This window comes from Coregonus clupeaformis, chromosome 16, assembly GCF_020615455.1.
Source record: "Coregonus clupeaformis isolate EN_2021a chromosome 16, ASM2061545v1, whole genome shotgun sequence".
Lineage (NCBI taxonomy): Eukaryota > Metazoa > Chordata > Actinopteri > Salmoniformes > Salmonidae > Coregonus > Coregonus clupeaformis.
The window spans coordinates 16,481,032-16,507,124 of NC_059207.1; the positions used below are offsets into that span (position 1 = coordinate 16,481,032).

The 26,093-nt window shown below is 41.4% G+C and overlaps 3 protein-coding genes across 5 annotated transcripts; 1 reads left to right on the top strand and 2 right to left on the bottom strand.

The window, feature by feature from the left end:
• Positions 1 to 239: 239 nt before the first annotated feature.
• Positions 240 to 8,126, bottom strand: LOC121584514 (endosome-associated-trafficking regulator 1). 2 transcript variants are annotated; one of them, XM_041900428.2, is made up of 8 exons: positions 7,821 to 8,126; positions 7,228 to 7,334; positions 6,576 to 7,004; positions 6,154 to 6,227; positions 5,816 to 5,927; positions 5,560 to 5,622; positions 1,352 to 1,491; positions 240 to 1,180 (listed from the first exon to the last, which is right to left on the bottom strand). In XM_041900428.2, exons 1-8 carry the CDS (start codon positions 7,864 to 7,866, stop codon positions 1,129 to 1,131), a joined length of 1,023 nt encoding a protein of 340 aa, XP_041756362.1. In that variant the 5' UTR covers positions 7,867 to 8,126; the 3' UTR covers positions 240 to 1,128. The 2 variants fall into 2 exon arrangements, with proteins under 2 accessions (XP_041756362.1, XP_041756361.1); XM_041900427.2 differs by having other exon boundaries at positions 240 to 1,163; positions 7,821 to 8,124.
• A 44-nt stretch (positions 8,127 to 8,170) lies between these two features.
• Positions 8,171 to 22,405, top strand: LOC121584512 (serine/threonine-protein kinase Chk2-like). Its single transcript, XM_041900425.2, has 15 exons — positions 8,171 to 8,258; positions 8,794 to 9,057; positions 10,083 to 10,207; positions 10,310 to 10,442; positions 10,629 to 10,719; positions 10,821 to 10,920; positions 11,009 to 11,062; positions 14,855 to 14,919; positions 15,093 to 15,192; positions 15,763 to 15,849; positions 16,078 to 16,241; positions 18,961 to 19,079; positions 20,817 to 20,902; positions 21,043 to 21,114; positions 21,374 to 22,405. Exons 2-15 carry the CDS (start codon positions 8,820 to 8,822, stop codon positions 21,458 to 21,460), a joined length of 1,521 nt encoding a protein of 506 aa, XP_041756359.1. The 5' UTR covers positions 8,171 to 8,258; positions 8,794 to 8,819; the 3' UTR covers positions 21,461 to 22,405.
• Positions 22,328 to 24,401, bottom strand: LOC121584515 (glutathione S-transferase theta-1-like). 2 transcript variants are annotated; one of them, XM_041900430.2, is made up of 5 exons: positions 24,183 to 24,401; positions 23,608 to 23,695; positions 23,365 to 23,485; positions 22,998 to 23,174; positions 22,328 to 22,808 (listed from the first exon to the last, which is right to left on the bottom strand). In XM_041900430.2, exons 1-5 carry the CDS (start codon positions 24,304 to 24,306, stop codon positions 22,662 to 22,664), a joined length of 657 nt encoding a protein of 218 aa, XP_041756364.1. In that variant the 5' UTR covers positions 24,307 to 24,401; the 3' UTR covers positions 22,328 to 22,661. The 2 variants fall into 2 exon arrangements, with proteins under 2 accessions (XP_041756364.1, XP_041756363.1); XM_041900429.2 differs by having other exon boundaries at positions 23,365 to 23,515; positions 24,183 to 24,400.
• Between the last annotated feature and the right edge of the window lie 1,692 nt (positions 24,402 to 26,093).

The following is a 26,093-nucleotide window of genomic DNA, read 5'->3' on the forward strand; positions in this document are numbered from 1 at the left end:
CGTCAAATGCATGAAACACCCACAATGCAACACGAGTGCCACAGTAAACGTCACAGGCTTTACAGAGCAGTTCTAGTTTCTCAACGTTACTTGCTATCCAGATCCTTGGAACGTCCCTACCCCAATTGAAGTTGAACTGTAAAATGGTTAATGGCAAGTGTTAAGTAAGGGTTAAGGTTAGGGATAGCACTAACCCTTTCTAAACTCAGAGCGTTTAAAAAAATAATAATTAGACGGAGTCAATGCTAAAACAAAAGTGTATTTTCCAGATTAGCACAATACATCATCAAAATACAATACACACATTAACCTACACATACACATTAGAGGGAGGGGGGTTATGGGTTGAGATTCTGTACATGGTGGTGGCTGGTAGGATCCACATAACTGTTATCCAATCAGGCCAACAAAAAAAAGGCTAACTATGTTTGGCATTCATGAATACCTATGAAATTAATGCCAAATGTCCATTTGACCTGGTATAATAATGTATTTATGTATTATTTAATACTGGTACAATCAACAAAAACTCAATCAAAGACACGCATTACTAACCAGACTCTCTGACAGTCTCAGCAAAAGTCAATACAATACAATTTCTGGTTTAAAAAATGTAGTGCTATCAGACGTTGGAAAACGTAGGAAGTAATTAACTGACAAGTAGCTACAGAAAATCTCCTGATAATTCATACTGCGAATAGTAGGACTACATTCAAGCAAAGATTGTGTGGAACATATGCAGTGTAAAATGTGTAAACAATGCTCACAAAATAAAACACAACCAACTTTGAGTCACATGTTTATTAATCGGAATCTGAGTCATATTTGCCTCAGCTTTAAATACAGCTGTTAGCATAATGTTTTCAAATGGCCTGTTAAAGTGGTTCAAAACGAAAGATTTTATGAAGTAAAAGTAAAAAAAATCTATATTTTTTATTTTGTCACAAATCAGTGCACACACCACAACTTTAGATTCTCTGTGAGTGTTGAGTGACACTGACACGCCATCATTGTTTTCCAGTTCCTTGCTGGATGGTCCTAGATCTGAACTCTATAGCCTCCTTAAACTCCATCAGCCTTCATTGTGAATCTCAGATATGTTGTCGATGGACTGCAGCAGTTGAGATACTAGACAAAGAGTTTCTGCTCCTGTAAGTAATTGCCTGTGGACAGAATCAAACTGAAAGCCTGGTCAAAGAACTTGGAGCAAATACCACAATGTTTAATTATGGTTAGAAAACACTATGAACTGAAATTGCATGTTGCATTTGACCAAATACCCACACAATCAATATGAGGAACTGTCTATTCACATCTGTATGCAGATGACACTATGGGAGGGAAACCTTACTTGATGGAAGTCTCAGCATTGAGTGCTGCTTTGTTAAGGTACTCCGAGGCCACTTGTGCGTTATGTTTCATTGTATTTAAGGCAGCTGTCTCTCTAGCTCGAAGTCTCTCATTCTCATACCGGCACCCCTCCACTTGGCCCTGCAATATAAAGAGGATCAAATCATGCAACAGTGTTTCTCCTAGGATTTTTTTCAGCAGTAGTGGCAAGGGTTGCGCTACTAGCGCTAGCGCAATGTCATGCTAGCTGTTCCCATAGATACACTTCCATTCATTGAGCCAACGACTATCCATTTGAAAGCATGTCTCAGCAGAAATATATATACACTGAGTAGACAAAACATTAGGAACACTTTCCTAATATTGAGTTGCACCCCCTTTTGCCCTCAGAACAGCCTCAATTTGCGGGGAATGGACTCTACAAGGTGTCGAAAGCGTTCCACAGGGATGCTGGCCCACGTTGACTTCAATGCTTCCCACAGTTGTGTCAAATTGGCTGGATATCTTTTGGGTGGTGGACCATTCTTCATACACAAGGGAAACTGTTCAGTGTGAAAAACCCAGCAGCGCTGCAGATCCTGACACACTCAAACCGGTGCGCCTGGTACCTACTACCATACCCAGTTCAAAAGGCACTTCAATATTTTGTCTTGCCCATTCAACCTCTGCATGGCACACATACACAATCCATGTCTCAATTGTCTCAAGGCTTAAAATTTCTTGTCTCCTCCCCTTCATCTACACTAATTTAAGTGATTTAACAAGTGACATCAATAAGGGATGATAGCTTTCACCTGGATTAACCTGGTCAGTCTATGCCATGGAAAGAGCAGGTGTTCCTAATGTTTTGTACACTCAGTATGTATATACAGTGGGGAGAACAAGTATTTGATACACTGCCGATTTTGCAGGTTTTCCTACTTACAAAGCATGTAGAGGTCTGTAATTTTTATCATAGGTACACTTCAACTGTGAGAGACGGAATCTAAAACAAAAATCCAGAAAATCACATTGTATGATTTTTAAGTAATTAATTTGCATTTTATTGCATGACATAAGTATTTGATACATCAGAAAAGCAGAACTTAATATTTGGTACAGAAACCTTTGTTTGCAATTACAGAGATCATACGTTTCCTGTAGGTCTTGACCAGGTTTGCACACACTGCAGCAGGGATTTTGGCCCACTCCTCCATACAGACCTTCTCCAGATCCTTCAGGTTTCGGGGCTGTCGCTGGGCAATACAGACTTTCAGCTCCCTCCAAAGATTTTCTATTGGGTTCAGGTCTGGAGACTGGCTAGGCCACTCCAGGACCTTGAGATGCTTCTTACGGAGCCACTCCTTAGTTGCCCTGGCTGTGTGTTTCGGGTCGTTGTCATGCTGGAAGACCCAGTCACGACCCATCTTCAATGCTCTTACTGAGGGAAGGAGGTTGTTGGCCAAGATCTCGCGATACATGGCCCCATCCATCCTCCCCTCAATACGGTGCAGTCGTCCTGTCCCCTTTGCAGAAAAGTATCCCCAAAGAAATGATGTTTCCACCGCCATGCTTCACGGTTGGGATGGTGTTCTTGGGGTTGTACTCATCTTTCTTCTTCCTCCAAACACGGCGAGTGGAGTTTAGACCAAAAAGCTCTATTTTTGTCTCATCAGACCACATGACCTTCTCCCATTCCTCCTCTGGATCATCCAGATGGTCATTGGCAAACTTCAGACGGGCCTGGACATGCGCTGGCTTGAGCAGGGGGACCTTGCGTGCGCTGCAGGATTTTAATCCATGACGGCGTAGTGTGTTACTAATGGTTTTCTTTGAGACTGTGGTCCCAGCTATCTTCAGGTCATTGACCAGGTCCTGCCGTGTAGTTCTGGGCTGATCCCTTACCTTCCTCATGATCATTGATACCCCACGAGGTGAGATCTTGCATGGAGCCCCAGACCGATGGTGATTGACCGTCATCTTGAACTTCTTCCATTTTCTAATAATTGCGCCAACAGTTGTTGCCTTCTCACCAAGCTGCTTGCCTATTGTCCTGTAGCCCATCCCAGCCTTGTGCAGGTCTACAATTTTATCCCTGATGTCCTTACACAGCTCTCTGGTCTTGGCCATTGTGGAGAGGATGGAGTCTGTTTGATTGAGTGTGTGGATAGGTGTCTTTTATACAGGTAACGAGTTCAAACAGGTGCAGTTAATACAGGTAATGAGTGGAGAACAGGAAGGCTTCTTAAAGAAAAATTAACAGGTCTGTGAGAGCCGGACTTCTTACTGGTTGGTAGGTGATCAAATACTTTTGTCATGCAATAAAATGCAAATTAATTACTTAAAAATCATACAATGTGATTTTCTGGATTTTTGTTTTAGATTCTGTCTCTCACAGTTGAAGTGTACCTATGATAAAAATTACAGACCTCTACATGCTTTGTAAGTAGGAAAACCTGCAAAATCGTCAGTGTATCAAATACTTGTTCTCCCCACTGAATATATATTTTTTAATACAGAATTTTTTTCTGCGGTGGCAACAATTCAGCAGCGGTCGGCCACCGCTGTTAAATAAATATAGGGGAAACACTGTGCAAACATACAGTACCAGTCAAAAGTTTGGACACACCTACTCATTCAAGGGTTTTTCTTTATTTTTACTATTTTCTACATTGTAGAATAATAGTGAAGACATCAAAACTATGAAATAACACATATGGAATCATGTAGTAACCAAAAAAGTGTTAAACAAATCAAAATATATTTTATATTTGAGTTTCTTCAAATAGCCACCCTTTGCATTGATGACATATTTGCACACTTTTGGCATTCTCTCAACCAGCTTCACCTGGAATGCTTTTCCAACAGTCTTGATGGAGTTCCCACATATGCTGAGCACTTGTTGGCTGCTTTTCCTTCACTCTGCAGTCCGACTCATCCCAAACCATCTAATTTGGGTTGAGGTCGGGGGATTGTGGAGGCCAGGTCATCTGATGCAGTACTCCATCACTCTCCTTCTTGGTCAAATAGCCCTTACACAGCCTGGAGGTGTGTTGGGTCATTGTCCTGTTGAAAAACAAATAATAGTCCCACTAAGCCCAAACCAGATGGGATGGCGTATCGCTGCGGGAAGCTGTGGTAGCCATGCTGGTTAAGTGTGTCTTGAATTCTAAATAAATCACAGACAGTGTCACCAGCAAAGCACCCCCACACCATAACACCTCCTCCTCCATGCTTTACGGTGGGAACTACACATGCGGAGATCATCCGTTCACCCACACAGCGTCTCACAAAGACAGGGCGGTTGGAACCAAAAATCTCAAATTTGGACTCCAGACCAAAGGACACATTTCCACCGGTCTAATGTCCATTGATCATATTTCTTGGCCCAAGCAGGTCTCTTCTTCATATTGGTGTCCTTTAGTAGTGTTTTTTTTGCAGCAATTCGACTATGAAGGCCTGATTCACACAGTCCCCTCTGAACAGTTGATGTTGAGATGTGTCTGTGACTTGAACTCTGTGAAGCATTTATTTGGGAAGCAATTTCTGAGGCTGGTAACTCTATTGAACTTATCCTCTGCAGCAGAGGTAACTCTGGGTCTTCCATTCCTGTGGTAGTCCTCATGAGAGCCAGTTTCATCATAGCACTTGATGGTTTTTGCGACTGCACTTGAAGAAACTTCCAAAGTTCTTGAAATGTTCCGTATTGACTGACCTTCATGTCTTAAAGTAATGATGGACTATCGTTTCTCTTTGCTTATTTGAGCTGTTCTTGCTATAATATGGACTTGGTCTTTTACCAAATAGGGCTTTCGTCTGTATACCCCCCCTACCTTGTCACAACACAACCGATTGGCTCAAACGCATTAAGAAGGAAAGAAATCCCACAAATTAACTTTTAAGAAGGCACACCTGTTAATTGAAATGCATTCCAGGTGACTACCTCATGAAGCTGGTTGAGAGAATGCCAAGAGTGTGCAAAGCTGTCATCAAGGCAAAGGGTGGCTATTTGAATAATCTCAAATATAAAATATATTTTGATTTGTTTTGGTTACTACATGATTCCATATGTGTCATTTCATAGTTTTGATGTCTTCACTATTATTCTACAATGTAAAAAAAATAGTAAAAATAAAGAAAAACCCTTGAATGAGTAGGTGTGTCCAAATTGTTGACTGGTAGTGTATGTCAATGGAGCTAATCATGCAGTAACACCAGTAAGAGTCAAACCTGTAATTGATGAAGCTCCTGTTTGAGTTTTGATACAATGTTTTCAGCCTTCACTGCTCGGTTCTGTCAAGAAGAAAAGGTCAAAGTAATGAATAAGACTTAATATCTCAACACACTTCTGTTTAGTAACTAATCATGACATTTCCTTGTAATTTTATTGAGATATATTTCACATCTTCCAGATGATCAGTGAACAAAACATATTCTTAATCCTTGACAAACTGATGAAGTAGGAGAAAGAGGGACAGGTGCATACGGTCATTAACTGCAGGTTCTGCTCTACGGAGTGGACCATGGTCTCTAAAGCCTGAGCCTCCCTCTCCTCCTGCACTCTTCTCTTGTGCAACTCATCTGTGAGGTGTCGAATTCTATGGGTCAGTCAGAGAGACATGATGATGAGCATAGGTTTAACATTCTTTAAATAGCATGAACATGTGTACAGTTGACATCTTCAATATACATCTGAAGAGGGATATTCAAAGCTTTACTCCCATGCCATAACATAATATAAGGGCTTTAACACCATCCCCTAAATCCCTCTCACACCCCAGGAAGGTCTGTACTTAGCAGACCATATCACTTCTGTCCACCTACCTTTGATCATCATTCTCAGACTTTTTCACAAGATCTTTAATGTTCTTCCTGAGCTGCGCATTTTCCTCCCTCAGCTTTAAAAGAGAAACAGAAATAAACAAAATAAAATACCAACCACACATGGGGGGTATACTACAAAGCAGGATCTATGAGTTGGCCAGCTAACTTTGATAAACAACCAGAAATAACTATTGATTTTCTGCTTAATTAAAAAAAACTAAACTTGGATATGTGATTTTGTTTGTTGAGTCAATTAGACCATGCCCATTTCAAGCTTATGTTTCTAAAAAATGTAGTTATTTTAGAATATTTTGGCAAGTTAGCTGACTAACTCATCGATCCTGCTTTGTAGTATACCCCTATGATATCCAGTTTGAAGGGATGTCCATCTGTAAGCAAAGAGAGAGAGATTCGAAAATAACCTTTTGTTGATCCCTATGGCCATTCTCTGTACTACTCTTCTTGGTCTTGTAGGAGAGCTCTGCCATGGATGTCTCGTCATCTCCCTCATAGTTCACTGGTGCCCTCCTGTCCCTGAGGGCCTTTGGTGAGAATTCTTCATCCATCTGCCATACAGATGAGGAAGTATCCTCTTCTTCCTCGGTGCACAGGGAAGACTGACCAGAGTATGTGCTGCTGTCTGCTGCTGCAGTGCCACACAGTCTAAATTCATGCGCCTCCTCAATAGCTGATGGCTGGTAACTCCCAGCCCACTCCTCTGTCTCATTGTCCAGAGACTGAGGAAACGGTGCGGGGTCTATGTAAAAGTGTCCCTGGAAGTCTTGATCGAAGCTCTTAGGGCCCGGGGTAGTATATTCCCCCTCTGCCAGGAATGTGCTCCCATATGCCTTCTACAACACAAGATGCAGCAGTAAGAAGGTAGGTCACCTTCACAACAAAATTACATCAAAAGTAATAATCTTAACAGTGGTCAGACTTTTCAATATTATGCAGTGAAATTTTTCAAATGAATGAACACCTCCAATGACCTAACACCAAATTACATGCATAGGCTTTGTAACAGTTCATCTCTGGGATTGAATGTAACACTGGTTCATTTAAAATGATCAGCACCTTTCGCGTTGAGTACTTCTTCTCATCTGGATCCCCTTGGTTTTTACTGCGGATGAACTCTTTGAAGGAGAAGGGATTCATATCGTCACCATCTTCTCGGACTTCATCTATGAAATAAGACATATCGGTACATATTTGGAAGATAGTCATTTTCAAACTGTCTAGTTGTCATTATTGGAGACACACAAGAGTTTGACTTTGTTGTGGATGACACGTGCCATGAGATTTGTAATAACCTGTGAGTCCAGAATGTCTCACTAAATGACAGCACCGTGCCAGAGTACTTTGACCAGGAGGAAGCATGCCCCCTACTGGCCCGCCAACACCATGCCAGCAGCATGATCTCAAACAACCACCCAGGCCAAACCAGCACAGTAGCAGAGGTTTTCAACCCAACACTAATCACACACTTGCACGCATCATCACTCGCTGATCACTCTTCGATGGCGCTGAACAGATGTGCACCTGCCTTAGGTAGATTGGATGTGTGTTGTCTCATACAATGATGTGAATATTAAGTAGCCTATGTCATCTGGATACTGATCAGCTAGTTTAGTATCTATACTGGATTAACTACGGAATTAACAACTTACCATCTTCAATTATAAGAGTTTTTGCAGATGTTTTATGCTTTGCCATGTTGATGGTTAACCAGTCAATCTGTGATGGTATGAATGGTAGCTAGCTAGCACAGAAAGCTAACGTTACTTAGCTAGCTAGGTTGCGGAAAACAAGTGTGACACGGTCCATTGATTATTAACTCCCGAAATAATGTAGCTAATTACTGGATGTAGGCTAAATGACTTGTCCTAAGAATGGTAATTGATCAAAATGACATGGTCCATTTCAGATGTGTATATCCATGCAGCAAATGTTAGCTAGCTGCTGAAAATCACGTGGAAAATCCTAAACTTCTCACTTGCTAAGATTCGGGTGACGTGTAAGGAAAAACAAACAACATTTCCCATGAGTCTGTAGAGATACGATTTCCCCGGCAAATGTACACGTGCTGCGAATAATTCGAAATCCCGGTAAGTGTAAAAGTGTATTTAAATGGTCATTCTTATAAATGTCATAATGTTTAAAATATTGTTCAGTTGCACACACTATAGCTAGCAAGTCGTCACATTTCTTCGGCTACCAAACAACCACTTAATTTCGCTGAGGTGCTAGCTAGCTACGGAAATGGGGACACCTGTGAAACTGATTTAGTTTTGCACTAGTTATTCATGTTTGGTGAGGATACCTCGCAGGACAGGTTACCAGATAACACTACGCACTGATAGCAAGAAACTATAAACAAGAAACGTATTTGTAAATAGATGGAGCATGTTGAATGAATTCCACTTAACTTAAGGAGTTGCCAAGATCATGGATTCTCCAGACACCGCACATAATCATTCGTTCATATCATTCAATCATGCATTCATATTCATACTGCACGGCTTAGTATTCCCCCATGCAAGTTATATGAGGACTTTGCTTAGTTTACGGATGTGGGGCACATTGTTTGGAAAATTGAAAGATGTGAAGATAACCTGAGTGGTGTGTTATTTACTTTTATAGACCCAGACAGAGGAGAAATATTGGCCATGTCCCAGGAGAAGCCAGACGCTGGCAGCCAGACCCAGTCGCAGCCTCAGACCCAGTCCCAGAGTGGCTCCAGCTCCTCCTCTGCTCCAGGCTCCGCCAGCCAGTCATCCTCTGGGTCAGGCACTGTCAGTTCAGTGGACACCATCCCTGTTAGGGACCTGGGCTCCATACCAGAGGAGCCAGAGCCACAGCCCTGGGGCCTCCTGCTGCCTATGCAGAGAGGCTTCAGAGCCTACAGTGAGTGCAACAACTAATGACGTGCCCCTGTTATCTGGGTGGTTAGGATACCTTTAGGCAGTGAATACTGGGGGAGTTTAGTTGATTAAACGTTTTGCTACAGTTTGTACTGAACAACACGTTTTCCCACAATGGTGCGGGAACATAATTTGAGGTATGTTTCATCCCATTTGGTGGGTGTGGTGGAGTGTGACCAGGGCCCGGTTTCTCAAAGCATCTTAAGGCTAAGTTCACCGTTAGAACCTTCGTAGGAGCATTGTTAAATCCCTGAGCTGTTTCCCAAAACATCATTATTATCGTTGCACTTGAAAACTTTCTATTTTGCTACTTGTAGGCTACTGTCTGTAATTAATCAATATATTTAATGATGTGTAGCCTAACTTGTGGGCAATGATGTCCCAAATCAGTGATTTTAGTGCATTTTTATTGGGTAAGCATTAGAATAAGCCACTTCAATATTTGCAGCCATAGGTGGTAATATCTCTCTAGGAGCTGATCTGTCGTTAGTATTGTGAAATAATTATAATGTTAAGGTAAGATTTGAATGAAGAAGGCTGATCTGAGAGCAGCGCTCCCTTTCTTTCTATCCAACAACGCACTTAGCGACCGTTTTCTCTGTGTGGTGTTTTGGGAAACGGATGTTGCATCTTCGTCCATTGTGGGAAAGATGCATCATTAAAACACTCGTAAGCCTAAAAGTTCCATCGCTATCGGGAAACCGGGCCCTGATCAAAAACAGTGTGACCATTTGAAATCGTAAAACTACTGCAGCAGCACACTGTACAAAATCGTCCTCTGAGCCACCATAATCAGTAATCACAATGTTCTTCAACTGGTCTTTCAGATCAGTAGCATTTCCGTTCATTTAAACACTGCGCAACGTTGTGTCCTGCTGAAAGTGGCCCATGTGGATACTGTGTGTGTGAGAGATTTTTAGTATTTCTCAACTAGCACTAGCATCTATGTGTATTCTCTTCTCTTAGCCTCTATTGAAGTGATGGTGTTAGTTTTACTTTTTCCCCCAGACTGTGTTGAAGACTACGCTTGGTTTGGCCGGCACACTAAATGTAACTATTGCTTTGACGTCCCCATACTGAGGAAATCATCCAGATTTGCTGCATACAGCAATAAACATTTTAGGATATTCCGAGTAGGTCTATTCATTTTTCACAAATATCTATTTTATTTAAGGAAGGCCATTGTTTTGTTCATCAGTGTGCTCCGTAATGACGGTCAGATCTTTACGTTGCAGGAGAAGAACATTGTCTATGTCTTTGACAACAGTAACAATGGCACGTTTGTTGACGGTAAAATTATTGGACAAGGAAAAATGTTGCCACTAGCGAACAATGCAGTGTTGTCCCTTGCTGAAGAACGCCACAAAGGTACCCTTGTTTCAGAGGTTTATTTCAATTAATTTCTGTTTAATCACTGATACTTAAATAGCAGCCAGGAGGCCCTATCCAGCATGCTATTATATTCCATGTAGCTCTAAACATTAAGTATATGGCATCATTCCCTTACTCGTTGCATTAATAATAAATTAAACTGATTGTTTCTCCCTTCATTAGTGTTTGTGTTCATTGATCTCATGGCGGATGAACAGTCCAACTTACCCAAAGAGTTAAGTGAGAAATACCTGATCACCAAAAAGATTGGAGTGTAAGTGAGCATTTTAACATGTGTATTTTACTAAATCTTGTTACTCATATGATTTTGTTTTGAATTACAGAATAACATTCTAATATGATTTGTTATACCAGTGGTGTGTGCGGGGAAGTGAAACTGGCATTTGAGAGGGCCACTTGCAAAAAGGTGGCCGTGAAGACTATCAACAAGAAGGACTTCCCGGCATCTGTTGGCGTAAGTCTTATCACCATTTTCCTCCTGTTCTAGTTTATGAATACTAGCTACTGCAATAAATGTAGCAGTCATCTTTGTTCAATTATAGACTGCCACACGAAGTGCAGAACGAGAGATCCAGATCCTTCAAAAGATTGACCATGTAAGTATTGTCATTTCTAATAGCCTATTTACAGTTGAAGTCGGAAGTTTACATACACCGTAGCCAAATACATTTAAACTCAGTTTTTCACAATTCCTGACATTTAATCCTAGTAAATATTCCCCGTCTTAGGTCAGTGAGGATCACCACTTTATTTTAAGAATGTGAAATGTCAGAATAATAGTAGAGAGTGATTTATTTCAGCTTTTATTTCTTTCATCACATTCCCAGTGGGTCAGAAGTTTACATACACTCAATTAGTATTTGGTACCCTGTAGCTCAGTTGGTAGAGCATGGCGCTTGCAACGCCAGGGTTGTGGGTTCCTTTCCCACGGGGGGCCAGTATGAGAAAACATTTATGCACTCACTAACTGTAAATCGCTCTGAATTAGAGCTTCTGCTAAATTACTAAAATGTAAATGTAAAATGTATTTGGTAGCATTGCCTTTACATTGTTTATCTTGGGTCAAATGTTTCGGGTAGCCTTCCACAAGCTTCCCTCAATAAGTTGGGTGAATTTTGGCCCATTCCTCCTGACAGAGCTGGTGTAACTGAGTCAGGTTTGTAGGCCTCCTTGCTCGCACACGCTTTTTCAGTTCTGCCCACAAATGTTCTATAGGATTGAGGTCAGGGCTTTGTGATGGCCACTCCAATACCTTGACTTTGTTGTCCATAAGCCATTTTGCCACAACTTTGGAAGTATGCTTGGGGTCATTGTCCATTTGGAAGACCCATTTGCGACCAAGCTTTAACTTCCTGACTGATGTCTTGAGATGTTGCTTCAATATATCCACATAATTTTCCTTCCTCATGATGTCATATATTTTGTGAAGTGCACCAGTCCCTCCTGCAGCAAAGCACCCCCACAGCATGATGCTGCCATCCCCGTGCTTCACGGTTGGGATGGTGTTCTTCAGCTTGCAAGCATCCCCCTTTTTCCTCCAAACATAACGATGGTCATTATGGCCAAACAGTTCTATTTTTGTTTCATCAGACCAGAGGACATTTCTCCAAAAAGTACGATCTTTGTCCCCATGTGCAGTTGCAAACCGTAGTCTGGCTTTTTTATGGCGGTTTTGGAGCAGTGACTTCTTCCTTGCTGAGCGGCCTTTCAGGTTATGTCGAGATTGGACTCGTTTTACTGTGGATATAGATACTTTTGTACCTGTTTCCTCCAGCATCTTCACAAGGTCCTTTGCTGTTGTTCTGGGATTGATTTGCACTTTTCTCACTAAAGTACAGTTGTGGTCAAAAGTTTTGAGAATGACACAAATACTAATATTCACAAAGTCTGCTGCCTCAGTTTTGATGATGGCAATTTGCATACACTCCAGAATGTCATGAAGAGTTAACAGATGAATTGCAATTAATTGCAAAGTCCCTTTTTGCCATGAAAATGAACTTAATCCCCAAAAAACATTTCCACTGCATTTCAGCCCTGCCACAAAAGGACCAGCTGCCATCATGTCAGTGATTCTCTCGTTAACACAGGTGAGTGTTGACGAGGACAAGGCTGGAGGTCACTCTGTCATGCTGATTGAGTTAGAATAACAGACTTAAAAAGGAGGGTGGTGCTTGAAATCATTGTTCTTCCTCTGTTAACCATGGTTACCTGCAAGGAAACACGTGCCGTCATCATTGCTTTGCACAAAAAGGGCTTCACAGGCAAGGATATTGCTGCTAGTAAGATTGCACCTAAATCAACCATTTATCGGATCATCAAGGAGAGAGGTTCAATTGTTGTGAAGAAGGCGTCAGGGCACCCAAGAAAGTCCAGCAAGCGCCAGGACCGTCTCCTAAAGTTGATTCAGCTGCGGGATTGGGGCACCACCAGTGCAGAGCTTGCTCAGGAATGGCAGCAGGCAGGTGTGAGTGCATATGCACCCACAGTGAGGCGAAGACTTTTGGAGGATGGCCTGGTGTCAAGAAGGGCAGCAAAGAAGCCACTTCTCTCCAGGAAAAACATCAGGGACAGACTGATATTCTGCAAAAGGTACAGGGATTGGACTGCTGAGGACTGGGGTAAAGTCATTTTCTCTGATGAATCTCCTTTCCAATTGTTTGGGGCATCCGGAAAACACCTTGTCTGGAGAAGACAAGGTGATCACTATCATCAGTCCTGTGTCATGCCAACAGTAAAGCATCCTGAGACCATTCATGTGTGGGGTTGCTTCTCAGCCAAGGGAGTGGGCTCACTCACAATTTTGCCTAAGAACACAGCCATGAATAAAGAATGGTACCAACACATCCTCCGAGAGCAACTTCTCCCAACCATCCAAGAACAGTTTGGTGATGACCAATGCCTTTTCCAGCATGATGGAGCACCTTGCCATAAGGCAAAAGTGATAACTAAGTGGCTCGGGGAACAAAACATCGACATTTTGGGTCCATGGCCAGGAAAATCCCCAGACCTTAATCCCATTGAGAACTTGTGGTCGATCCTCAAGAGGCAGGTGGACAAACAAAAACCCACAAATTCTGACAAACTCCAAACATTGATTATGCAAGAATGGGCTGCCTTCAGTCAGGATGTGGCCCAGAAGTTAATTGACAGCATGCCAGGGCAGATTGCAGAGGTCTTGAAAAAGAAGGTCAACACTGCAAATATTGACTCTTTGCATAAACTTAATGTAATTGTCAATAAAAGCCTTTGCCACTTATGGAATGCTTGTAATTATACTTCAGTGTAACATCTGACAAAAATATCTCATAACACTGAAGCAGCGAACTTTGTGAAGACCAATACTTGTGTCATTCTCAACTTTTAACCACGACTGTACGTTCATCTCTAGGAGACAGAACGCGTCTCCTTCCTGAGCGGTATGACGGCTGCGTGGTCCCATGGTGTTTATACTTGCGTACTATTGTTTGTACAGATGATCGTGGTACCTTCAGGCGTTTGGAAATTGTTCCCAAGGATGAACCAGACTTGTGGAGGTTTTTTTCTGAGGTCTTGGCTGATTTTCTTTTGATTTTCCCATGATGTCAAGCAAAGAGGCACTGGGTTTGAAGGTAGGCTTTGAAATACATCCACAGGTACACCTCCAATTGACTCAAATGATGTCAATTAGCCTATCAGAAGCTTCTAAAGCCATGACATAATTTTCTGGAATTTTCCAAGCAGTTTAAAGGCACAGTCAACTTAGTGTATGTAAACTTCTGACCCACTGGAATTGTGATACAGTGAATTATAAGTGAAATAATCTGTCTGTAAACAATTGTTGGAAAAATTACTTGTGTCATGCACAAAGTAGATATCCTACCCGACTTGCCAAAACTATAGTTTGTTAACAAGAAATTTGTGGAGTGGTTGAAAAACTAGTTTTAATGACTCCAACCTAAGTGTATGTAAACTTCCGACTTCAACTGTATATCTCAAACTTATTATGCTGTAATAACTGCCAAGGAGCCTAGTAAAGCAATGGCTCTTTTACATTTACATTTTAGTAATTTAGCAGACGCTCTTATCCAGAGCGACTTACAGGAGTAATTAGGGTTAAGTGCCTTGCTCAAGGGCACATCGACAGATTTGTCAGCTCGGGGATTAGAACCAGCGACCTTTCGGTTACTGGCACAGCGCTATTAACCACTAAGCTACCTGCCGCCATGTCCAACAATGTTTTCTTCCCTGGGGTAATGAAATGCCATAGAAGTAGTCATTTTCAACGTATGTTTTCTACTGGACAAAGCCACAGACATCACACTTTTCTACCACTTTGTATCAAAAAGTCCTCTAGTATTTGCCAGCTATTTTTCTATGTGTGTGTAACTTTTGCCTCCTGTCTTTTCCAGCCATGTCTGATCAAAACAAAAGACTTCTTCCAAACAGATGACTCATACTACATTGTTTTAGAGCTGTGAGTTTAGTGTTTCATTCACGCAGCCACTTTTTTTTATCAATGAGAAACATAATTTGTGTGGCGTGTAATATTTTCTATAGCCCTCCTCAGAAGTATAATTGTCACAAGCATAGTATTTCCCTTCCCTTTGTTTTATACCGTTTCAACTGATAGCATGTGTTGTGTTTCAGCATGGAGGGTGGAGAACTCTACGACAGGGTCAAAAGCAAGCAACAGATCGAGGAGCCAATTGCCAAGCTATATTTTTACCAGATGTTGAAAGCAGTAGAGGTGGGTGGATTGATGTATTTTCAATTTTTTTCATTAGAATTTTTAGAAGAGTGATATTTAGGATTTGCCTGACGACTCACACTGAATTCTTCCGCTGCTCTATCGATTTCTACATACTTCAGTCTGAATCTGCCATCATTGAAGTCATTTGTGGTGACGAGGGGTGTATCGTCTAACCAATCAGAGTATCAAAGCCAATTACACATTTTCAAACGTCACTACCCATGTGTTCTGGCTCTGGCCCAACACATCGATTTCTGGGACCAATCAGACGGTCTGAATGTGTTCGCATTCTAGAAGGGTCGGGGAGGGATTCAAATCCAGACTCATTGAGGAGAAGAAACAAACGCTCGTGGGCGTGGCATTTGGCTGGAGGAATGAGTCTGGGTAGCCATGCAAATTCATGGTAGGATTTATGAAATATGTTCCGGTGTGATGTGCTAATGTTGAAATGTCAAAATACGCCATACCTTTACACATCATCTTGTTTTATACTGGAGATACTTAATGTTGCTTGAGTAGATATTCAACTGCTTCCTTATGCTTGTTTATCTTGCAATCCTCCACTAGTACCTTCACAACAATGGCATCATCCACAGAGACCTCAAACCTGAAAATGTGCTGCTTTCGTCTCACGACGATGTTTGCGTCATCAAGGTAAGGTTTCTCAAATCCCAATGTGGGTATTTCTTCCACAGTGAATGATCATGGTAGATCAAGAGTACGTGAGGGTAGATAAAGTTATCCACTTAAATTCATTGCCCTCCTGAAGCGGACCTCTAGACATACTAGATCTGGAGAACAGGAAAAAACTAAAAGCTTGGTTGAATAGCCTCACTGAAGTGAAGAGTTACAGGCCTCCCGCTCTCTCTTTCTATGTGACAGATCACAGACTTTAATCAGTCCAAGATACTGGAGGAGTCTGCCCTGATGAGGACCCTTTGTGGAACACCCACATACCTGGCACCAGAGGTGTTTACGGACGCAATCACTGTGGGCTACAGCAGGGCTGTAGATGCCTGGAGTTTAGGGGTCGTCCTGTTTGTGTGGTAGGGATCCATGCTCCTGATGCCAGGATCACAGACATAACAGTGCTGCTTGCTCTGACTGTAGTAGATATACAGGACTGTCAGCTTTAATTTGAGGGTATTTTCATCCATATCGGGTGAACAGTTTAGAAATTACAACAATTGTTGTACATAGTCCTCCCATTTTAGGGGACCAAAAGTATTGGGACAAATTCACTTATGTGAGTAGTCAAAAGTTTAGTATTTGGTCCCATATTTATAGCACGCAACGATTACATCAAGATTGTGACTCTACAAACTTGTTGGATGCATTTACTGTTTGTTTTGGTTGTGTTTCAGATTATTTTGTGCCCAATAGAAATGAATGGTAAATGATGTAGTGTGTCATTTTGGAGTCACTTTTATTGTAAAAAAGAATAGAATGTTTCTAAACACTTCTACATTAATGTGGATGCTACCATGATTACGGATAGTTAGGTACAGTGGGGAGAACAAGTATTTGATACACTGCTGATTTTGCAGGTTTTCCTACTTACAAAGCATGTAGAGGTATGTAATTTTTATCATAGGTACACTTCAACTGTGAGAGACGGAATCTAAAACAAGAATCCAGAAAATCACATTGTATGATTTTTAAGTAATTAATTTGCATTTTATTGCATGACATAAGTATTTGATCACCTACCAACCAGTAAGAATTCCGGCTCTCACAGACCTGTTAGTTTTTCTTTAAGAAGCCCTCCTGTTCTACACTCATTACCTTTATTAACTGCACCTGTTTGAACTCGTTACCTGTATAAAAGACACCTGTCCACACACTCAATCAAACAGACTCCAACCTCTCCACAATGGCCAAGACCAGAGAGCTGTGTAAGGACTTCAGGAATAAAATTGTAGACCTGCACAAGGCTGGGATGGGCTACAGGACAATAGGCAAGCTGTTTGGTGAGAAGGCAACAACTGTTGGCGCAATTATTAGAAAATGGAAGAAGTTCAAGATGACGGTCAATCAACCTCAGTCTGGGGCTCCATGCAAGATCTCACCTTGTGGGGCATCAATGATCATGAGGAAGGTGAGGGATCAGCCCAGAAATACACGGCAGGACCTGGTCAATGACCTGAAGAGAGCTGGGACCACAGTCTAAAAAAAAAATATTAGTAACACACTACGCCGTCATGGATTAAAATCCTGCAGCGCACGCAAGGTCCCCCTGCTCAAGCCAGCGCATGTCCAGGCCCATCTGAAGTTTGCCAATGACCATCTGGATGATCCAGAGGAGGAATGGGAGAAGGTAATGTGGTCTGATGAGACAAAAATAGAGCTTTTTGGTCTAAACTCCACTCGCCGTGTTTGGAGGAAGAAGAAGGATGAGTACAACCCCAAGAACACCATCCCAACCATGAAGCATGGAGATGGAAACATCATTCTTTGGGGATGCTTTTCTGTAAAGGAGACAAGACGACTGCACCGTATTGAGGGGAGGATGAATGGGGCCATGTATCGCGAGATCTTGGCCAACAACCTCCTTCCCTCAGTAAGAGCATTGAAGATGGGTCGTGGCTGGGTCTTCCAGCATGACAACGACCCGAAACACACAGCCAGGGCAACTAAGGAATAGCTCTGGAAGAAGCATCTCAAGGTCCTGGAGTGGCCTAGCCAGTCTCCAGACCTGAACCCAATAGAAAATCTTTGGAGGGGGCTGAAAGTCTGTATCGCCCAGCGACAGCCCCGAAACCTGAAGGATCTGGAGAAGGTCTGTATGCAGGTGTGGGCCAAAATCCCTGCTGCAGTGTGTGCAAACCTGGTCAAGACCTACAGGAAACGTATGATCTCTGTAATTGCAAACAAAGGTTTCTGTACCAAATATAAAGTTCTGCTTTTCTGATGTATCAAATACTTATGTCATGCAATAAAATGTAAATTAATTACTTAAAAATCATACAATATGATTTTCTGGATTTTTGTTTTAGATTCCGTCTCTCACAGTTGAAGTGTACCTATGATAAAAATTACAGACCTCTACATGCTTTGTAAGTAGGAAAATCTGCAAAATCGGCAGTGTATCAAATACTTGTTCTCCCCACTGTATATCCGTAATCATGGTAGCATCCACATTAATTTAGTAGTGTTTAGAAACATATTATATTCTTATTTACAATAAAAGTGACTCCAAAATGACACACTACATTATTTACCATTCATTTCTATTGGGCACAAAATAATCTGAAACGCAAACAGCAAATGCATCCAACAAGTTTGTAGAGTCACAAGCTTGATGTAATCATTGCGTGCTAGTAATATTGGACTAAATACTAAACTTTGGACTACTTCAATACACATAAGTGAGTTTGTCCCCTAAAATAGGGCGACTATGTACAAAAAGTGCTGTAATTTCTAAACGGTTCACACAATATGGAAGAAAAAACCCTCAAATTAAAACTGACAGTCTGCACACGTTAAACCCATAGTCATTGTGTCATTTGAAATCTAAAGTGCTGGAGTACGTACAGAGCGCACCCCCCAAAAAAGTGTCACTATCCCAATAATTTTGTTGCAACTTTAAATGTTTCCAGGTTTATCAGTGTACAAAGGGCATTGTAATGCAATTATTTCAGTCCCTTTTGTAAATAACTTGAGCCAAGTTTACTTTTCAACAGCACACAAAGTTTTCCTGTTCACAGTTTCACTTATAAGTGTTCAGACTTTTAAATGTGAAGTTTACTTCTCTGCCCCTCACAGCTTGGCAGGCTATCCCCCATTCTACCCTAATGCACGAACTGGTTTGTCAGTCAGGGATCAGATCACGCAGGGAATTTATACATTCATTCCATCAAAATGGGACGGTATCTCCGATGATGGTAAGGGACTAATGTAAATCCTCATCAAAATGACATAAAAATGTACTGCATGCATGTTGTTGTGACGTGACTTTCATTATTGTGATGACTATTATTTATCAAATAATTACCTACTATGTTTAATTGTTACTAGATTAAATTAATCATGTAACAATTAACTAATTAGGAATTTGGGGCACCACGGGAAAAGTTGTTTAACGAGTTACCGTTTTCCGAATTAACTCTAAAAAGATCTAGATATCTCTTATCATTTAACAGTCATTTATTAATCATTTACCTCATCAGTCTCATTCTGAGACGTAGGCTCTTTAAGTCTGCACGAACCCGGGTCTTACTGATCATTCCGTACCACACAAATTGATTTAAATTATTTATTTACACATCTAATTAAAAATGATAACACAAGATACAAACACGTACACGGTATAGGTAGGGATTAGAAACTTAATACAATGAAAAATGGGACCCTAGCGGACTAACACAATATGACACTTGTTACAAAAGATGGCGAGTTAAAGAGCGGGAGCGGAACTACTTTGCCCGGAACTGCCACCCGTTTGGGAAGAAAAACAGTGCATGTATTTACGTGTTGGAGGTCTTCGTCGTGTATCTCTGTTGGACCCAGGCCTTCGTGGGAAGGGGTCGATTGGGCCTTCTCTTTCGGATGGCCTTTTAGATGCAAGGCTCAGATTGTCCACAAGAGGTCACAATGTCCTTCTTTTTAGTTGTCTGTTTACTTTCACTCGTTCTGGAAGTGGTCTTCTGAGGACTGCTTAGCCGTGTCGATGATCCCCTGTGGGGTGATGAGAGCAGTGTAGTAGACGATGGTTTGAAAAGAGTAATGGTCCCACTTAAATTCACCTTCTTAGATACAGTACTTAGAACAGCTACTCGTAACATTGATTGTTAATGGAGGCAACTTTGTCGTCTTCACCTCGTTGATTTTCAGGGTCGGGACCAATATGGACAAAAGCTGCAGCTTGAGGTCCGTCTGATCTGATAATTCTTATCTCATTCTTTTATGCACTCTGGTAAAGAGGGGCGTTTCCGTCATACTGACACGCTCTCTGAGCTCCCTCGGGCGTGGCTAGTTACGAGGCAAAAGTATTATCATCACTATGATTTTGTTAGAAAGCTAAAATCACATTCCTATCTTCACGAAAACATTGTCTTCCTCCTTGATATTTTCTACACAAGGTAAAGAATGTAAACTTGATATACACAGTGTAAAAACTCTTCAAGTCACAATGTTTTTGTTATAACGCCTTTATAAAAATTTTAATGACATCACAAAATAGACATTCATTTTCCATATTCCATTTCTCATCATTCCCAACATTTGGATGTTGAAATATATTGTCCCAATGTTCATTGTTGGAGGTTGAAGTTTTTGGGCGGCAAAATTGTCTCTGAAACAAAGGCATTCCTTTCACCATACTAGAATGCCAGCGATAGATCCTCCTCCTCTCTAATTTATGGCAGTATTAATGTGGCACAGCCCCCTGTGGGTGAGAGGGTTGTTGTCGGCCATTTGCCAAGCTGATGTGAGACCTTTGATCCTCACCCAGGGAGAGTCATGACTATGTTTAACTCTGTCATACGTGTGCTAGAGAAAATATACATTTGAAATGGATTCCACCTGTCTTGAGTTTGTAAACAACTTATGCTACTTTACTACAGTCATATTGATAATTAAATGTTGTCCGATACTTATTTTACTTATCCTATCATGTCTAGCCAAAGACGTTGTGAAGAAACTGCTTCGAGTGGACCCCAATGCCCGCCTCACCATTGAGGAGGCTTTACAGCATCCCTGGCTGATGGTAAGGTTTATTGCCGTCTCATTGCCTGGCCCCAGTGCCATCAAGGCAGGTACGTTTACTGCATAGTGGAAGGAGGGGGTATTTTGGGCTAGGCAGTGTTGTAAGTGGCAGCTCTCTGATCCCATCAATCTCCATCTCAGGATGAGGCAATGAAGGAGACCGCTGAAGGCATCATGTACCCCAAGGACTCCAGAGATGCCGATGCCACAGCAGTGAGAAATAATGTCATTCTACTACAGTAGTGTTTCCCACCCCTCTCCTGGGGGACCACTAGACAGTCCACATGTTTGTTCTAGCCTGATTTAACTAAGCAAGTTCTTGGTGATTAGTTGAATTAGGTACGTAAGTGCAGGGCGAGAACAAAAATGTTAACTATCTGATGGTCCCCTTGGGAGAAGGTTTGCCATATGTCAATATTGTCCAGAGTATGTTGTTGCTCACAAAATTGAAGTATGTCTCTTGTTACTTTAGGCCTCAACCGGAAAGAGGTCACGAGAAGATGAGGACGAGCAGCAGCCGACAAAGAGGAGACCAGGCCCATCCACAGAGGCAACATGAGTCACATTCCACCCTCATCACCCCATTGGAGACTCCCCTGGTATTTTTCTTCTGGCAATTAGGCCTATTTGAAATCAGTATATTGCCTTTTATCACGCATCACTGTAATCATTCCCACAATGTCCCTGTTAAGAATAGTACAATCAACTGAAATGTACTTGATTACTGCATGTTGAGTTCCAACTTGTGGGCACATGCAGAGCTAGCTACACATTGTTACGGTGGTGATATGTGAATGCTTCCATACAGCAGTTATACATTAGCTAGTGTAAAGCATAGCAGGCCTATTTTCAACTAACCTGTTCTTGGCGATACTTTCGTCATTCTCGATTCGGGAGAAAAGTGTATCTTATAAATGTCAGTGTCCAGTTTCAGGTGGTTATCCAAAAAACAGATATTAAATCCACGTTTTGCACCGAGTGAGGAGTTCCCTTGCCATTTTAGCTGCATCTTGCATTTCCCAAGATCTTTGTAGGAACTAGACGTTTCTATGTGACACGGCCACGTGTAGAAGTAGATGATGGAGCGTCACAGTGCGACCAAAACAGATCTGCACACATGCAAGAGGCATTTGCATTTCTCACTCAATACAAAACGTGGATTTAATATCTGTTTGAATATAAATTTTTGGGGGAGAACCACCTGTAACTGGACATGGACATTTATAAAATGCACTTTTCTCCCGTATCAAGAACAAAGAAAGTATCACCGAGAACAGGTTAGTTGAAAATTGGCCTGCTATGCCTTATACTAGCTAATGTGTAACGGCTGTATGGAAGCATTCACATATCGCCGCAACAATGTGGAGCTATGTCTACTGGAAATTGCCTCCCGTTTTGTAAATAATTGTTTTTGTATAAACAACTGTTATTCTCCACAGGATTTTTATTGTTGTGCATCCCATAATTCTTGACAGTTGTATATCATTAAAAAATATTATCTTTACTCTATTGAACATTTCCCATCTTCACCCCAGATCAAGGTTCTTGTTCGTAAACCTGTACCATCTAGCTACTAATTTTGCATCATATCATACAGTGGCTCATGTAAAGCACTCTGATCACTCACCCATAGAGCCTTTAAACAGAACATCAATCTCTAGGTCAACATGGACAGCACAAGCATAATCAGTGCATTCATCTGAGTAGTGCTGCTGTTAATCATTGTGAAAGCTTTCATATCAAACCATATTCAGATTATTTCATAGCTTGGCATTGGACCTGTCCCGGAGACGGTACAGCACTATGTGTGCCTCATCAAAAGAGTCCCCCAGCGCAGACTGGACCCGACTCTTCCAGCTCAACAGCTTGGGCCGATCCTTCAGGATGTCTCTACCGCCACCTAGGGGCTGAGAGCAAGCAGTCAATTTATTTAGGCTGAATCAGGTGATTCTGTAAATGGGTAGCATTCAGGCAATCCATAAATCTAAATATACTGTAGTAAGTGGTCAGACAGGCTGAGACCATCTTTTCAGCAGAAGTGTCTGCTTCACCCAGTGGCTGAACTCTGCTGGTGAAGTTGGTCCACTGCTCCTCACCTGCATGAGTTCACACATGGCCAGCAGGTCAGCCAGGCTGATGTCATCTCCACAGAGGAAGGGCTGCCTCTTGAGGAACATGTTCTCCAGCTTCTCCAGAGTGTCACCCAGGTCTGCTAAAGCCCTCTCCACCTTCAGTGGGTCTGTGGGCTGCCCTGTCATACGGGGCAGTAAAACCTACACCACAAAGCAGCATTGCGTGCCATCAACAACAGACACAGAACATCAGCTATAACATGGTCTACAAAAGTCTATTGCATATATGTGTAATATCTTGGCTGCAAAGAGATGGTGGCGGTGGGACTAGGCTACATTTCACCTGCCAACTGACATACAGCATACAATGAGTTCCATGAGCGAGCCTTACCTCCATGATAAAGACCTTGGCCGCATGTGGTCGTGTGTTAGTATGGTGCCAGGCTGTGTACTCATCCACTCTCGCCCTCCTCTCCGGGTGGCGGGGATACCAGTTACTTGGGACATTGTATCTGGTGGCCAGGTATTTTAATATGGCATCACTATAACGAGATGAGGGAGGGGAAATGTCCTTTTATTTTCCCTTTTTAAAGCCTTCAACAAGTAGGATCTGACAGTGAATCAAGAATCTTACCTCTCAGTCAGAACAAAGTCATTGTCGACCATCACAGGGACCTTCTGCATGGGATTGAGTTTTGTATACTCTGGAGTCCTATTCTCCCCTATATATATAAACAAAGTTATTGATACATGTTAATTACATTTCTTTGATGTATTGATTAATGTAGAAACAACGGAAGCCTATCAATTGTTCATGTTTACGTCTATTGTCGATTGTGAAATAATAGCATAGATTGACTGACATTCTGAATAGCTAGGTAGGTTGCTTGCAAGTATCCTACACACTGGGGATAACTATCAACAGAGATCATGCACGCAGGCCGCAGTAGGACAAAGTTCAAGGTACAGTAGACCTACGTTCAATGCAGGACAGAGCTCTGCTTTTAAAACAAAGTATCGCTCAGTCTGTTAATAAATATATCAAACAGAAATATGCATTTCCATTTAACATGAATAACCTGTGTAGTAGTAGGAACCTGGAACCTTAAGGATAAGATTGCTTGCATGTTAGCTAGATGTTCTTGGTAACGTTAGTTGTAACCCAGAGCTACGTTAGCTAGCTAGTAGCCCAGCCAGCTGTAAACTCACCTTTTCGTATCGCAACAGTTTTCACCGTGTGCGAAATTTTATTGCAGTTCAGAAATATATGTATTGCTCTACATGGTTGTGACAATAAATCTAAATACACTTCTAATGCCTTTCTACCAGCCATGATAAACGTATTTGTATTCTTAACTAGCTACTAGGTACTGTGAGCTACATAGCCACCACTGCCACCAACTGAGTGAAAACAAAAGACGTGCAAGCGCATAACTCAGTGCGTGCAAGGCGTAATCAATGGATGGACTAGCAGCAGATTGCCCATGATCCTTTTAGATTTTATAAAAAACACATGTTAGTATTAGAACGACAGAACAATGAGCTATACAAATATTTGTTAGAACGCTTAAAATCTAATTTCTAAGTAAATATTTGCAGGTCATACTCAATTTTGAAAAGTAGATCATATGGCTGTAAAAACAACATGAAAGTTACAAACCATCAGTTTAGTATTTGGTATTTTATTAGGATCCCATTAGCTTACTCTTCCTGGGGTCCACACAAAACATGACATAATACAGAACATTAATAGACAACACCTCAAGGACAGAACTACATCAATTTAAAACGTCACACATAGCTTACATAGCGCTCCCGAGTGGCGCAGCAGTCTAAGGCACTGCATCTCAGTGCTTGAGGTGTCACTACAGACCCCCAGGTTCGATTCCAGGCTGTATCACAACCGGCGGTGATTGGGAGTCCCATAGGGCGGCGCACAATTGGCCGGTGTAAATAAGATTTTGTTCTTAACTGACTTGCCTAGTTAAATAAATAAAAATATCAGTACATACACAAAATATCTAGGTCAAGTAGGAAAGATCAGTTGTGCCATGAGGTGTTGCTTTATCTGTTTTTTAAACATTTTTAACCAGGGTTGCTGTTCATTTGAGCAATCTGAGATGGAAGGGAGTTCTATGCAATCATGGCTGTATGTCTTTTTGAATTTGTTCTGGATTTGGGGACTGTGAAAAGACTCCTGGTGGTATGTCTGGTGGGGTAAGTCAGTCCTGTGTATAAGTTGACTATGCAAACAATTTGGAATTTTCAACACATTAATGTTTCTTAGAAAAACAAAAAGTGATGCAGTCAGTCTCTCCTCTACTTTTAGCCAAGAGAGACTGGCATGCATAGTATTGATATTAGCCCTCTGATTGCAGTGAATAGCAGACGTGCCGCTCTGTTCTGGGCCAGCTGCAATTTTTCTAGATCCTTCTTTACAGCACATGACCATATGACTGGGCAATAATCAAGAAAATATAAAACTTGAGCCAGCAGGACTTGCTTTGTTGAGTGTGGTGTCAAAAAAAGTTCGAGTATCTGTACTTTCACAATATACAGTGCCTATAGAAAGTCTACACCACCTTGAACTCTTTCCACATTTTGTTGCGTTACAAAGGGAGATTGAAATAGATTTAATTGTGATTTTTTGGGTAATTGATCTACACAAAATACTCCATAATGTCAAAGTGAAAAGAAAATTCTACAAACGTTTGCAAATTAATAAAAATTAAAGCTGCAATATGTAACTTTTTGGTCTACCTGACCAAATTCACATAGAAATATGAGTTATAGATATGTCATTCTCATTGAAAGCAAGTCTAAGAAGCAGTGGGTCTGTTCTGTGTGCACTATTTCTATGCTTCACGTTCTTAAGTTCAGTTTTTGCGTCTTTTACTTTCAGTTTAGTACACCAGCTTCAAACAGCTGAAAATACTATATTTATGGTTATTGAAAATATATTTCGCAGCGGTTTAGATGGCACAATGATTCTATACACTATACATTGCTTGTTGTGTCACATAAACTGAAATTAGGCGGACTATTCAAATTTGAGCAACAAGGAAATAGTGGAGCGATTTCTGCATATTGCACCTTTAAATAACAAAAATATAGTCATTG

What these genes read in the sequence shown, in the direction of transcription:
- LOC121584515 (XM_041900429.2), bottom strand. Translation starts at nt 24,306, where the DNA reads ATGGCTGGTAGAAAGGCATTAGAAGTGTATTTAGATTTATTGTCACAA. An exon ending in AACTGTTGCGATACGAAAAG is followed by an intron (nt 23,696 to 24,182) that starts GTGAGTTTACAG and finishes TTATATATATAG; the next exon opens with GGGAGAATAGGACTCCAGAG. An exon ending in CCATGTGTGAACTCATGCAG is followed by an intron (nt 22,809 to 22,997) that starts GTGAGGAGCAGT and finishes GCTTGCTCTCAG; the next exon opens with CCCCTAGGTGGCGGTAGAGA.
- LOC121584514 (XM_041900427.2), bottom strand. Translation starts at nt 7,866, where the DNA reads ATGGCAAAGCATAAAACATCTGCAAAAACTCTTATAATTGAAGATG. An exon ending in TCTGAGAATGATGATCAAAG is followed by an intron (nt 5,928 to 6,153) that starts GTAGGTGGACAG and finishes ACTGACCCATAG; the next exon opens with AATTCGACACCTCACAGATG. An exon ending in AATGCTGAGACTTCCATCAA is followed by an intron (nt 1,164 to 1,351) that starts GTAAGGTTTCCC and finishes TTCTGTCCACAG; the next exon opens with GCAATTACTTACAGGAGCAG.
- LOC121584512 (XM_041900425.2), top strand. Translation starts at nt 8,820, where the DNA reads ATGTCCCAGGAGAAGCCAGACGCTGGCAGCCAGACCCAGTCGCAGCCT. An exon ending in GAGAGGCTTCAGAGCCTACA is followed by an intron (nt 9,058 to 10,082) that starts GTGAGTGCAACA and finishes TTTTTCCCCCAG; the next exon opens with ACTGTGTTGAAGACTACGCT. An exon ending in AGATGTTGAAAGCAGTAGAG is followed by an intron (nt 15,193 to 15,762) that starts GTGGGTGGATTG and finishes ATCCTCCACTAG; the next exon opens with TACCTTCACAACAATGGCAT.